Source organism: Lepidochelys olivacea (genome assembly GCF_965140295.1).
Source record: "Lepidochelys olivacea isolate rLepOli2 genome assembly, chromosome: 10".
Taxonomy (NCBI): Eukaryota; Metazoa; Chordata; order Testudines; family Cheloniidae; genus Lepidochelys; species Lepidochelys olivacea.
Window position 1 is genome coordinate 10,122,798 of NC_140420.1, and position 14,746 is coordinate 10,137,543.

General features: G+C 44.8%; 1 protein-coding gene across 1 annotated transcript in view; it reads right to left on the reverse strand.

Moving 5' to 3' along the window:
* The window catches only part of FOXK1 (forkhead box K1), a 77,991-nt gene that overhangs the window by 12,368 nt on the left and 50,877 nt on the right, over positions 1-14,746 (reverse strand). Inside the window, exons 3-8 of the mRNA XM_084642265.1 lie at positions 12,781-12,937; positions 11,594-11,740; positions 9,475-9,668; positions 7,711-7,877; positions 6,802-7,077; positions 3,743-3,967 (exon numbers count right to left, since the gene is read on the reverse strand). Coding sequence (XP_084498391.1) covers positions 3,743-3,967; positions 6,802-7,077; positions 7,711-7,877; positions 9,475-9,668; positions 11,594-11,740; positions 12,781-12,937 — 1,166 coding nt within the window. The remainder of the gene's footprint in view (positions 1-3,742; positions 3,968-6,801; positions 7,078-7,710; positions 7,878-9,474; positions 9,669-11,593; positions 11,741-12,780; positions 12,938-14,746) is intronic.

Sequence of the window (14,746 nt, forward strand, 5' to 3'; positions counted from 1 at the left end):
CTTCACACATCAATTCATAAATAAACCCGAACCCAGTGAGCTAAGGAATTGTCTCCAGCTGGGAAAGCTCCTACTCTTGTGTTTTAACCCCTAGCCCATGACTGAAAAATTCTGCATCCCTGGACTATGAGACTGAAGCTCAACTTACTGCATGGAGCACCACAATCAAAAGCTTCTCCCAAGTTGCCATACCAGCATGCCTTAAACCTGACCTGTATGGACCACTGCTAGGGGCATGAGGGTAGTTTAGTCTCCATTTTACAGGTGAGAAACTAAGGCAAAAAGGTTAAATGACTTACCTCAGGCCACAGAGGGAGTCCCTGTCAGAGCTGAGATTAGAACCCAGGAGTTCCTGGCTTCCAGTCCCATTCTCCAAGAACTAGGCTGAACTCTCACAATAGTAAAGAACTGGGAAATAAGGTAACCCTACTTTCAGCTTACAGAGTTTCAAGAGGTCTGTTACTGAGTAGAAATTTCTACAGTTTAAAGTCACAGCAAGACAGAATATGCTTATACCTTAGCAAAATCGTAAAATAGCTTCACATTGATAAAGATGGCCAAACTGTGAGGTACATCAACATGGTAAGAGCTAGCAATACAGGAGTGTCCACTACTAGAGGCACAAAAAAGGAGCACAGGGATAAGTAGTAATGGAAGCAGAACAAAGTCCTTCAGAGTCCAGCAAACTACACCAGGCAATTGTGAAGGATGCCATGCACCAGTAAGGTCAACAGGATGAGAAAAAGAGAAGACCGTCAGGGTTGGATGAGAGAAAACCACTGACCACTATTCAGAAAAGCCATAGTGGAATTCTAGGAGGAGAAAACCCCAGGGTGGGAAACATGTTAAAACCCAGTCAGCCTAAGGGAAGAAACTATGTTTTTCAGCTGTGCATAGTGAACTGCGTCGGAAAGATACAAGCTCTGCATCCTCTGCAGAGAGACTCTAGCACCATTTCAACAGGAAAGCTATGGTGTCACCGGAAAGATTCTAATCACATCTGATTACAAAAAAGAGTAAGACAAATTTCAGTGATTTCAGAGCACCTTAAACATAAATGAAGAATAATTAGCAATCAAATGTCCTACTCTACATCAGTCTCATGCTACTGCAGGATAATACCAGCTCCACTTATTTTTAATCTCTATTCTTATTTAACAGGTTTATACATTGAGGAAACTACAGCTACTCATTACTGGTTTCCATGACTGGACAAGGTAAAACTAGGTAGAACTCTGGTGGGAAAGGTTAAAAAAAATGGTGGTAACCCATCATCCAGCAGTGGACTAAACCAAAGAAATTACTCGTAGGACAATCCAAAAGATGCTATAAGAAAGCCAGCATAAATCCCGACGAAGTCTTCCATTCTGACTGCCCGTAAGAGTCAGAGTGGGGGTGCTGGGACTCTGATTTCATAAGAAGGGAAGGCAAAACTCAAAGTGCTAGGGTTCTGCCACCACCAGTCATTACCCTTAAAGTGACAATACCTAATGTCCCAAGGAAGCACAAGAATAACCTCCCAAGGGAAACCAGACTGGACTAATCACTAGAAAATATCCTATATGGAACAATCCTGCATTGATGTAGAAGATCCAGTAGGCCCTCTCCATTTCTACAAGACGAAACCATGCACCATAGTACTGGTTCTTTCCCCAAGACTTTGATGAGTGAGAAGAGACTGGGGGTGAGACAGTGAGGTATGGAGAAAAGGATTTTCTGAGAACAGAGTTGAGGGTTTAGTGGTGTCAGAAGAGCACTAGGGAAGATTTATTATGTAATATTGAGGGCAAGGGTTGACTAGCAAGTGTCACGGATCCACAAGAGGAACCCTTCAGTGTGCCAGACCTCCAACGGATCCTACTCTTTCTTCACAGTAGGCCACACAGCCTCACTGTCTCCAAGACAGCCTCTGGGCTCCTGCACTCCTGCTTCACACCATGAGCTCTGCCCAGTGAGTACAACTAACACAGCCCCCAATCAGAGACTTTTACACTCTTTGTAGGCTAATGCACCTCAGCATGTATTTGCAGTGACACCAGGCAGTTTCTCTAAAACAGAGTAGGGCTTATTAGCGAACTGGAAAAAAGCATTGCAAGTCCCTAGGTTAGCCTAGAGAAAAAGGTTAAGACATAGTCCATCTGGCCAAGCCAGTGCTATCCACCAGCCACGCTGCTCTGGATTCCATTTCAGGGTCTCTGTCCCTTTGTCAGTCCCAGGTGAGAGCTGTCTGGCCTCTTCCAAAAAACAACTCTTATCCCCCTCCTGTCACTTCTCAGGCAGAGCCATGCGGAGTTCACATACCCCACCTGCTGGAGCTGCCTGCTGTCAAATGTTGATTGTTCAGTTGCGGGGGTTTCTCATTGTCTCTGGACCCTCCTTGAGCTGGGACGGTTTCAATCAGTTTTTTAAACAGCCCATTTACTCCACCAAGAACCCAGATGTCTCTCACACCACTCCGGTCTCCTGTTCTGCCCCAAGAGCAGACCTAACCCTTTAGCCTCCACTGGGCAGCAATGCCAAGTGCAGAATTCATAAAAACCATTACATAAAATTTCTACTTTTTCACAGCAAGAAAAGTCAAAGTAAGAGAAAATGGGCTCAAGGAAGGCCACATTTATTTTTGAAAAGATGCTAACCCTAGATGGAACAGAGACTGGAGGGAGGTGGGGAAGGGATAGACAGATGCATTGTCAAGGACAAAAAAAAGGGACTGGACTCTGCAGAGGCGATGTTGGAGAAATGGTCTGAAGCAAATGGGATGAAATTCAATAAGGACAAATGCAAAGTACTCCACTTAGGAAGGAACAATCAGTTGCACACACATAAAATAGAAAATGACTGCCTAGAAAGGAATAGTGCGGAAAGGGATGTGCGGGTCATAGTGGATCACATGCTAAATGAGTCAACAGTGTAACACTGTTGCAAAAAAAGCGAACATCATTCTGGGATGTATTAGCAGGAGTGTTGTAAGCAAGACACGAGAAGTAATTCTTCTGCTCTGTTCCACACTGATATGGCCTCAACTGGAGTACGGTGTCCAGTTCTGGGCACCACATTTCAAGAAATATGTGGACAAATTGGAGAAAGTCCAGAGAAGAGCAACAAAAATTATTCAAGGTCAAGAAAACACGACCTATGAGGGAAGATTGAAATAACTGGGTTTGTTTAGTCTGGAGAAGAGAAGACTGAGTGGCAGACATGATAACAGTTTTCAAGTATATAAAGGTCATTACAAGGAGGAGGGAGAAAAACCGTTCTCCTTAACCTCTGAGGATAAGACAAGAAACAATGGGCTTAAATTGCAGCAAGGGCAGTTTAGGTTGGACATTAGGAAAAACTTCCTATCAGGGTAGTTAAGCACGGGAATAAATTGGCTAGGGAGGTTGTAGAATCTCTATCATTGAAGATTCTTAAGAGCAGGTTAGATAAACACCTGTCAGGGATGGTCTAGCTAATACTTAGACCTGTCTTGAGTGTCTGGGGCTGGTCTAGAAGGCCTCTATGTTGTTTGAGATGGCAGAGCTTTTTCCCCGCAAGGACTTAGAGCACGAAGGTTGGGGGAGAAAAACTGTTATTTAGTGGTGCAAAATGTTGCACAATACACATCTTGCACACACATTTCAAATTGGATGTATGGGAGAACTTGTATGTCAGGATCTATGTGTAGAAGAACTCTAGAGTTTGCAGTGCATATGAAACTACATCAGGTGATGGAGCACACAGCCATAAAGGAAAGCCATACCATAAGCACTGCCGGTGATGCTGTTGGTGGGGATGGCATGCTTCCCATTTTGTGTCACTGCCCGAACAGGGAGTTGGTGTTGTCCAATGGTCACTGGAGTTGCCTGCTGAAGGATGGTAACAGTTTGCCCTGGGACACCTTGAGCCATCTGACTGGCAACTGTTTGGATGACTCGACTGGCAGTGGGTATTGTGGCAAACGCAATTGTTGGTTTCTCATCCAGGCCTGTTTGGACATTAAACAGAAAGGAGAATCATTCACCTTGAGCGGTCTTCATTTTCATTAATATGCTAACAATAATGCATACCCCAAGATTAGACAAAATGAAAATACCCAAGCACATACAGCCAAAGTATCCAGATACCACCAAATAATTTGCCTTTGATGAATCCCACAAATCAGTATCTCTTGGGGATGGGAAGCATCACTTCTCAGGTCAATGCAGCTTAGTCTCAGAGTAACACATTTGGGCTCCAAAACAAGAAGGGGTTGAGGACATGGCTGACTGGTGTTGGCCTGATCCCGGGAGATGTGAAGTACCCAGAAATCTTTATGAAGGATCAGGTTCTCCAGGGAACACTTTCTGTGGGCCGATTGACACAATGGGATCCGCACTGAGAAGAACATTGCAACCAGTGATATAAGAATGGGGAAGGATTACTACCTATGAGGAACAAATGGTTATTCTGAAGCATTTCAAAACATCCAGCCATGATTTTTCAGTAACTCCACAAGTTTTCTTACTGTACCTAACACAAAAATATCTATGCAACTATTTACCAATGTCAGGAATAGACTTCCTCTAAGGCACAAGCAGGCCAACTAAGAAACAAGGTTATAAAAATGTCATCCTGAGGCATAAAAAGGTTCTCCCCATCGTTCTTTTCCTTATCTGCATGTTACTACTTTGGCATGAATAATAGTCAGTGGAAACTAGACTACGAGAGTTCCCTGCCTGTACACCAACCACCCTGAGCCTCAGCTACACAACAGGGAAGGAACCATAACAGTATCAAACAGCCCCAGTGTTTGTGAAGTTAGGGACATGCCTACACTTGGGTGAGATCACAGGGGAGTGGAGAGGAAACAGACCCCTTCAATTTTCACCTGCCTTTGTGCACAACAACTTTCAACTAGCTATGAAGGATAGGGGAAGGAACCAGCAGAAAGGGGGCAGTGCCTGGACTGATGCTGCTGTTTTAGTGCGGCAGTGTTTAAAACCTTCCTCCTCATTCCTCCAGGTTAACTGATCTGCTCAACAGGCAGGGAGCAGCTACCAGAACTCTTGCCTCAAGGAGCAACCCTGTCCCTTTGTTGGCCAGCCAAAGGCTGCAACTGAGATTTCTCTCTGCAACTGACTCAGCTCATTGCCTGACCTCTCCAGCCAACTCTGAGATGAGGAGAAAAGGAGTGATGTCTGCCCAGGCAGGCAGGAAGTGAGGAAGCTGATCCAGCAGGAGGACCCCAATGTCCCCCTTCTCTTCCCCATCTTAACATCAGAGAAACAAGGGAGATATGGAAGAATAGGAGAGGAGAGCTCAGGCAGGGTGTCAGGCTGGTAGAAGGGTGTAAAGAGGAGTGGTCGGGGAAGTAGGGAAGAGACAGATTAGGAGAGACAAGAGAGCCAGCGAGGAGAAGGCAGACAGTAGGAAAGGCAAAGGGGAGGGAAAAGGAGATAGCAGAGAGGATGAAGAGTGGAGCTGGGGAAGGCAGAGGCTGGGGGGGGAGGGGGGTTGGAGAGGATCTAGCAATGGCAGAGGATCAGAGAGACAGAAGCCTGCTCTACACTAAAAAGTTACATCTTTTTAGTAGTTACATCTCTCAGGAGTGTGAAAAATCCATACCCACAGTGACACAGTTAAGCTGACCTAACCCTCGGTGTACAGTGTGGTAGGTTGACAGAAGAATTCTTCTGACCTAGCTACCACCTCTTGGAGAGGTGGATTGCCTATGCCAACCTGAGAACCTCTCCTGTCGGCGCAGGCAGCATCTACACTGAAGTGCTGAGGCTGTGCTACTGTACCACTACAAGTGTAGGCAAGCCCACAGATTGCTGCTGGGAAGCCTGGAGAACCACAGAGGGGATCTATTCAAAAACTTCAGGGAAGTTTGAAGGTGGTCAAAAGCAAGCCAACACCAAAGCAAATGCTGAGTGTCCCATATTACTATTGGGGAGGGTCTTTTGTCTTGCCCTGCCCTCCCCTCCTCATCCCAGCTTGTAAGCAAAAAAATCACTCTTCTGCACAAACACCCAACGAAACTCACTGTTCTTATTGTGCTTGTACATTAACTGTACATTTGTACAATAACATCATGCAATTATGAGAAGAGCTGCAGAAAAGGACATACTGCCCAAGTGAAAGCAGACAGAGAATGATCCTTTTATAGAACATTAGGTATTTTCAGGGTTTAGCTCACTAAGACCACTGAGGCCAGAGTTGGCCAGTTTAGAAAGATATAAAGTGATCCTTATAATAATTGGCTTTTGCAGAGTCTTCTAATCACAAACACTATATGCACTTCTACAAAACTCATTTCCAGAGGCTTACACCTTTCCTCCTTTGGAATATATTTTACATATCCACAGAAAAAGGACACAGTCTCAATTACCATCAATGTCACCTTGAAACAAACAGCTTCAGCCTTCTCTGTGCTGGCTTTCAAAACAGAAAAGAATACCTTGGGATGATGGGAGTTTTGTTTTGGGATAGCAATGCCTTTTGGTAATTTTCCCAATTGATCAGAATGGGCCACAGTCCACAAGCATATTGTAGGTGGGCACCAGAACTAGAATAAATATTCACAGCCATATATTCAGCTTTGGTCACCAGTAAAATTCTAGCTAGATTTTTACTAACTAAAGGCCACACAGAGCTCAATTCTGCTTACCGCTAGGCAGACCTAGTGTGAAAGCTCTTACCCAATTTAAATTGTATCTTATGACTGACCTCTTTTGTCAAGGGCTAAACACCCAGGGCGTGAAATAGGTGTGCAGAAAAACCCTACAAGTCCAGACAAATCTTCCTTTGTCAAGTAGGGAGGGAAATGAAACAGACTACCTCGATGATCACCAGCCAAATCCAGCACTGTTCCTGCTGCTTCGTGAGCACCGCCGCCTGGGCCCGGATTTGTCAGTATGTATCCGTTAGCAGAGCTTGAGGAGGAGGTTACAACCCTGACCATTGTAACAGTGGGTGCTTGCTGCACTACATGGATTGCATGACCAGAAGGCTGCTGAGAAGTCACTATTGGCATGTAAGCTACCGGCTTTGCCACTAAAGTGGATGGCCGGGGAGGAACAGCCATGATCACCGGCTGGGCACTGACAGGTGATCCTGAAACGGAAGAGATATGCATGTTAGAACACTCATTTACTCAGACTCATTTACTGAGACATTTCTAATAATGCATAATGCTGAGCGGTGCAGTATTTGGAAAAGAATTCAAGTTATTCAGACAACAGTCAATCTTGTACTTCCTAATTTTTGAGCGGCTGGCTTTGCAATCTCAACAACATTCTGAGTATAGTTTTTGTATGCAGTGTGTGTACACACAGTGCAGGATTTTAAATGAGTTGCACAATCATGGGGTTCATACAGACCTATCACCACCCAGCAGTTTCACTTTCCCAGCATATGAGTGAAAAACTCCACCCCTGCTCAGTGCTTTTTAAATTATCAGGTCACATGGAACTCTGGGTGGAGACAGCAGCCCCAAAGAGCAACCGACCTAAATGGCTGAAGAGGAGAGAGGACAGATCCAGATCCAAATCCCCATTCAGATTGACTCCCTCAACTCCCCATCCCATCACCATGAAACTGAAGCGAATAAGAAAGAGACAGTCTAAAGCTATATACCCTTTCCCAGCCTCCAGTGGTTAAGTATGGAGAGATGAGGCTTTTATTTGAAATATATAACACCCTCCCACCACAATAAACACCATCTCCTGCAAAATAGGGGCTACATACCAGGCGCACTTTGTGAATATCGATACTCTGGAACAGAGGCTAACTTTGACGCAAAATCATGTTCATGTGGAATGGGTGAGCCCTCCCTGGACAGGCACTCTGGAGTCTGTAGGCCACTAGAGTGAGGAGACAGCAGGCCGGGATGAGTAGGAGAGGCAGGGGCACTCCTGAAACACAAACCAGTGCAAACAGAGTCAAAAGAATACATGCTGGCCAACAAAGCTGTAGCAGAGAACAAAAGGCGTCTCCAAAATCTACTGCCTCAGCAGAAGAGCTTCTATTCTTCCACAGCACTAAGAAACCATTCTTGTGCTGTTTCTACCGTCCTACTCCCTCCAATGAAGCCAATAGCATGGCATCTTTCAAGCAATGCCACTCTTAGTAGGGAGAAATCTGAATCTAAATGGGCTACTCAAATGGATTTTTTTTTTTTAATAGGTTTTAGTTGGTTGGCTTTGTTTTTCCAATCCTGTTTTTGACAGTCCCTTTGATTAGTACGTGCTACAATTTAAACAAAACATGAAACATTTAATGAGAGAGTTTTTCTATTCCTCTGTTAGATGGGGGATGACGCCAAGGCTCCTCTCCCACTATTCCTGTCCTGAGAGAGGCAAAAACAGTGAAACTCCACTAAGTGCTGCCAATTCACGAAGTACACTGAAGAACTGTATTTTTTGCTAATTTTAAGTAACAGGAATTGCAGGCTTTATTTGCAATTATAGCAGATACAAAGTTTTCATGCAAATGTGATCTTCAAGTTGTCAGTATTACAAAGGTCGGGAATTCCCAAAAGTACAAGCACCATTTAAGAGAGTCACTGTTCATAAACCCAAGGGAACAGCTGAAAGCACTCCATTTCCCCTCTGACCAGGGAAAGTAACCAGCCTTAAATGAGAACACTTTGACACTCTGGATTGAGTCATTAGAAAAGTCTAAAAGTACAAAGAACACTGAACTTCAAGCAGTTACCTCCGCAACATTCCCAAACCCAGCTAGCTAAAGTGACAAAGAGTTCTGAAGTCACTCCTAGAATCCCCCTTGTCAGTACATTAGACCAGCAGCCTAGCATAAATATTTTAGCAGAGAGGATTATGGATTTCTAATTCCTGGGTCTTTTAAGTTATTTCTAATACTATACTCACTGGGTGTGGTGTTTAGTTATAGAATCTCACTGAATAAATTAACTAGATATCATTGAACTGTGAGGGATCCTGACTTTATTTGCATTCATTTTAACAAAAAAACATCATCTATAAAACAGAACTGTATTCACTATGGGACTCACATTTTCATTAACATTCAAACAAACAATATCCTTCTCTCATACACGCCCTATCGTGGATGTCACCTTTTTATTATTAATTTTCCCTTAGCTTCACGCACATTTAGACAAAATTTGGTCCCTGTGAGAGCAAAGGGTAACACTGCACGAGCTAGGATCAATTAGTCCAAACAGCTAAGCTTCTCCTCCACACCCATACCATTGGCTGAGGCAGTTTCATTTAGTCCCATACTACATCCCTTCTACTCCATTGCTGACAATCATGTCAAATGATGTGATGTTATCTGAAAGAGACTAGTTTAAATACCACATGATTTCTCCTACGACCTAATCCACATGTGGACCCAACTCTTCAGAAATGAACGGCAGGGCTTTGCACAGTAAGCCACTTACTCCTGTGAGAATAAGTTCTGCATTACTATGAAATGACACCAAAACAGTTAGAGAGATTTGGAACAAAATAAAAAGGGACCCGAACTTACCTGGAGGAGAGGGGTCCAAAAGGGGTTCGAAAACAAGACACCCCTCTCTGTCTCCGTTTTCGGAATGCCTGTTCGACTAGCTTGGCTTCTGAGGCAGGGTCGATTCGCCAAAAGGAGCCCTTTCCAGGCTCCTCCTGGGAGCGTGGAACTTTGATAAAGTAACGGTTCAAGGAAAGGTTGTGCCGAATGGAGTTCTGAAGGAAGCAGAGGAATGAGTTGATTACTATGCAATGTGGAAACACCAAAGACAGACAAACTAGGCTTCACAGACCAGAAAAGTAACATCCATCCCCTTCAGAATCTCTGCCACAAACAGTAACAAGCTACCCAGCTACCAAGACTCACAAGGGGAATGGAAGTGATAAGAAAAAAATATGGCTAAATAAGTTACAAATACAGATAGCTTCCATTAACTATGGAGAAAGATAGGTTTGCCTGGCACTGTACTGTTAGCTGCCCCTTCGAAACAACTCCTAGAACCAGTGAGGGCAGTAGCTCTTCCACTGCAAGATATGGAAGTAGGGGCTTTGGAAAAGCATAAACAAAAGAGATATGTATTGTAAAACATTTAGAACACATTTCAAAGACGGCTTTTTTGTCTTCAAGTGGAAAACTGCCAGGTTGGGCTGCACCGCCTACCAGCAAATTGATCACATGTGCGAACATGAACCACTAGAGGCCACCACACACCACAATAATCATAAAGCAGGCCAGTGATTTTTTTTTTTAAGACTGACTAGATATTGGGAGGGACACATTAGCTGTCTGGCACGGACCTAGCACTGTAGGGTGCTGTAGATATTACCCATCTATATAAACAACAACTGAATTCCCAGGGAACAGTCCTATCACTGACTAGGTTTAGCACCGCTATGTTGCAGGACAGGCACAGTGAGCCCACAACTGCATAAAATCATTTCTAATTCCTCTTCCTCCCGGCCCCATTTTTGTGCTTCTCTAGCAGCTTTCAAAGAGCAACAGATGTGCTTTACAGAGCCTTACAACACTGCTGGTAGGGAAGGAAGGGACATATAGAGACCACTTCACCCACCACTGAAATGCAGCCATCTCTGCAGTATAATGCAGCAGCTGGTTAACAATGCACAGCAACACTGTGGAGCAGGATAAGGTGGGAAGTGAAGAATTCCATAACCAGTTGGTAGTGCAGAGGAAAACTGGGCAGGCAGAATGTACTTATTCAGATTGTACTGCCAAGTGCGACCAGCCATGCTGCTCCAGCCAGCATGTGGAATCAACAGCTGCCCGTGATTCTCCAGTGCACCAGTGTTGTGTGCCTGGAAGTGACAACACCCAGTTCAGAGACGTGGCACTGGGAAAGGGTGAGTGTGGCTGAAGCCTTGGCTACTGACACATTAAAAGCAACACTCAAGCAGCTGAATACCCAAGTCTGGCACAGCATTGTCAGCTATGGACAAATTGTACAGAGAAGCTGGTGAGATTTCTCAATAGTATGCTAAATGCAGAGACGTGCAACACAAGGGGCCAGCTTGTGGTTTTCAGACCCTTAGCGGTCCATGATGGTATTTATACTAGAGCGACCATACTCTGGAAAAGGAAAGCAATAGTCGTGGAGGGCATGAGGGTTACTGTGATTAAAAGCAGGAAGAGAACAGAGTTGTAGACAGCCATGCTGAAGTGGAACAATCGCAAATGGAGAGGTCTGTGGAGCATCCTCTTCTAAATAACTGGACATCGTCAAGATTTTTCAGGGGTCAAGGAAAATTTGGAGAGAGAACAGGGGAGATGAGACTGATGAAGTGGCTGCTGGTAGCAAGGGCATGGAAGGAAATGAAAATGGGGATGACAGTCATGTCAAAGATGTCTCTAGAGATGCAGGCATGGTGAGTGACAAGAGTGGCAAGGATGGGCATTAGAAAACCAGAGGCCCCTGAGCCATGTGAATTGTTTCTGTAGAATAGCCTTTACAAACACTGCCCACAAACAAAAAGTTTAAGTGATGTTATTAAACTGATTATTCCCTAAATTGACTGGAACAGCTTCCCACTACCCCAGTGCCCTGATCCCTCACCAAATGTGTTTCTTTTTAGGATAAGCACTTTAATAGGAATTTCAAAATTTGTAGGTGTCAAGAACTCACCTGCCAGCCTTTGTCAGCAGTCCTGTAATATGGATAATGCTTGGTGATATGGGCGTAGATCCCACTTAGTGTTAATTGCCTGTCTTGGGCTGAAGATATGGCCTGCACAATTAACTGAGCATATGAATATGGTGGTTTGGACTCATCCTAAAAGAGAGGACACAACAGAGGAAGCTTAATTTCAGAATAAGGATTCTTATGCTGGAGTTTATGCACAAGCCAGATACTGGATGCCTTCTAGATATAGCAAAACTTTCTACCAAACAATATTTTCTGTTGGGAAAAAAAGTTCCAAAGGTTTGTTACGTTTTTAAAATTTTCCATCCATTCCTGCTTCTAGGTACTAGCACCAAGCATGACTTGGTCCTGCTCCATCGTCTCCAGGAGGGACCCCTCCCTTCTAGAAATTGAAGAAATGCACTAGCAAGGTTTATTTTATTTCCAGTTCCTCACATTGCTCCATCAGTGCATCTGCACCAAGAACAGCCACCCTGGCTTAGGGGAGAATTCAATCTTCATAGCTATCCAGTATCGTGCTCCCTTGCTAGATCCCAACTCTGGCATTACCAAGAGAGAACCTACATCTTCAGCTTGGGTATAAGGTCACTTCATCAAGACTGAATTCCTTCCTTATGACTTACTTTTTGTTTGTTATGTTTTTAAAGCTAATCCTCTCTACACTGCTCTCCTCACCTCTTGTCCCTGAACTGCAGGCCTGTGTATTCTGCCTGAGTTAAACAGCAAGCTCTTCAAGGCAGGGACCCTGTCTTTTTTCCCTCAGTGTATTTTACAAAGTGTTACGTACATCTGTGGAGCTGTTAATTGAAGAAGAAAAATAAGACTCCTTGGTTTTAATACTTTTCAAATATATAGCTTCTTCGGGGCACATCTGCATGTCAGGCTTCATGGTCCATCAGAAAAGAAAGATTCCTGTAACTTGACCTTTTAAGTGAATGCAGAAAATAAATGTGGGCAGCTAACCTAGCGCAGATATCCATGAGCCAGTGACTGACACAGAGGGGGACGACCCAGTGACCCTCAGGGGCGTTAAGTATCCCAATGGAAATACGTAACTCACAACACATATGTACAATGGATAAATTATCTTTAGACTTGTTTAACTACAGTATACTGCCAGGTCTGAAAGCCTCCCAAAGCATTGCTGGGCAGATAATGTTTCTCTGAACCTTTGGGCTGTCCCCGCCAGATGCGTCTGCCTGCTGCTCTGATGCCGCTTTTGCTGCATACTCTGCTGCCAGCTGCAGGTCCGAGGTAATGTTCTGAACAAAGCGATATCCTGAGGATCCAGCACCACGTGGACTGGCCGGGCAGGAGTTGGGAACACTGGAGGGGGTAGAGATGAGAGAGAGAGATCCATCTCCAGTTATTTATTAACTGCAACAAGCGTACACACAGCTCCTACCATCCAAGGATCTCTAGGCAATTGGCAAACAATTAAGAATCTGCCTCTCTGAGAAGTAGGTAGGTAGGTACTGAACTTATTTCTCCACATGGGTTAACCCAAAACTTAGAGAGGTTGAATGACTGGTGATGAAATAAGTAAGTCCTGACTTGACTCCTAGAAGTTCTGACTTCCTGTCACCTGCTGTAGTCACTAGACAACACACAATGTCAACGCATGAAGCAGGATCACCCCTCTGTGAAGCCAGCATGGGACTCCACTGAAAACCAAATATTGTATCAGAGTTTGGCTTTCTGGAGTAAATAAGTTATACAAGTAATTAAAAGCCTTACTCTTCTGTCATAAATCTGGCCAATACTATTCTCTAAGATATAGATGTTGATCGCTCAACTTCTCTACTTAAAAAGGCTACTTATACTTTTGCAATATCACACTTAGATGCATGCACTGGGTGCAGCATCACTGGGCTTCAGAGGGCTGTTCAACAACACAAAGGTTAATGTTAAGTAGCTAAAACCACAGCTATCTCTAAGAGCCACCTATCTCCTTAACCTACCAGCATACAAACCCTACTGACAACCAGTGGGAGTTGCAGATACAGGTAGAGCGTCCTTCATATCAATTTTCAGGTTTCAGAGTAATAGCCGTGTTAGTCTGTATTCGCAAAAAGAAAAGGAGTACTTGTGGCACCTTAGAGACTAACCAATTTATTTGAGCATAAGCTTTCGTGAGCTACAGCTCACTTCATCGGATGCATACTGTGGAAAGTTTAGAAGATATTATATACACACAAAGCATGAAAAAAATACCTCCTCCCACCCCACTCTCCTGCTGGTAATAGCTTATCTAAAGTGATCACTCTCCTTACAATGTGTATGATAATCAAGTTGGGCCATTTCCAGAACAAATCCAGGACAAGAACAAGAATGTCGGGTGGGGGGAGAGACAAGGGGAAATAGGCTACCTTGTATAATGACTAAGCCACTCCCAGTCTCCATTCAAGCCCAAGTTAACTGCATCCAATTTGCAAATGAATTCCAATTCAGCAGTCTCCCGCCGGAGTCTGGATCTGAAGTTCCCCTGTTGCAAAATAGCGACTTTCATGTCTGCAATCGCGTGACCAGAGACACAGAAGTGCTCTCCGACCGGTCCACGAATGCCATAATTCTTGACATCTGATTTGTGTCCATTTACTCTTCTACGTAGAGACTGTCCAGTCTGACCAATGCACATGGCAGAGGGGCACCGCCGGCACACATCACATTGGCGGACGTGCAGGTGAACGAGCCTCCGACAGTGCGGCCGATGCCATCAGGCCCCGCGATGGCGCCCCCTGAACAGACATGTGGGCACAGTTGGCAACGGGCCTTGTCGCAAGGACAGGCCCCTGGGCCAGTGGCCCTGCCGTGTGGTATGTGGTTGCTGGTGAGCACCCGTTTCAGGTTCGGGGGCTGTCCGCAGACAAGGACTGGCCCGCCCCCCAAGACCTGCGAGAGTGCTGGGCCATCCCCCAGGACAGGCCACAGATCCCCAATAATGCACCAGAGGGGTTCCAGCCGGGGGCCGAAGGTGACGGCCAGCGGCGCCCTGCCATTCTCTCCGCTAGGCCTGCCCTGTAGTAGGCGACCCCCGGCAGATTGGTTAGGGGAAAGAAAAATAATTAAGAGTTCTAGGACTGCCACAAGATGGCACTTTAGGAACAGTTATGAAATAGGGAAAGCCACACCAAG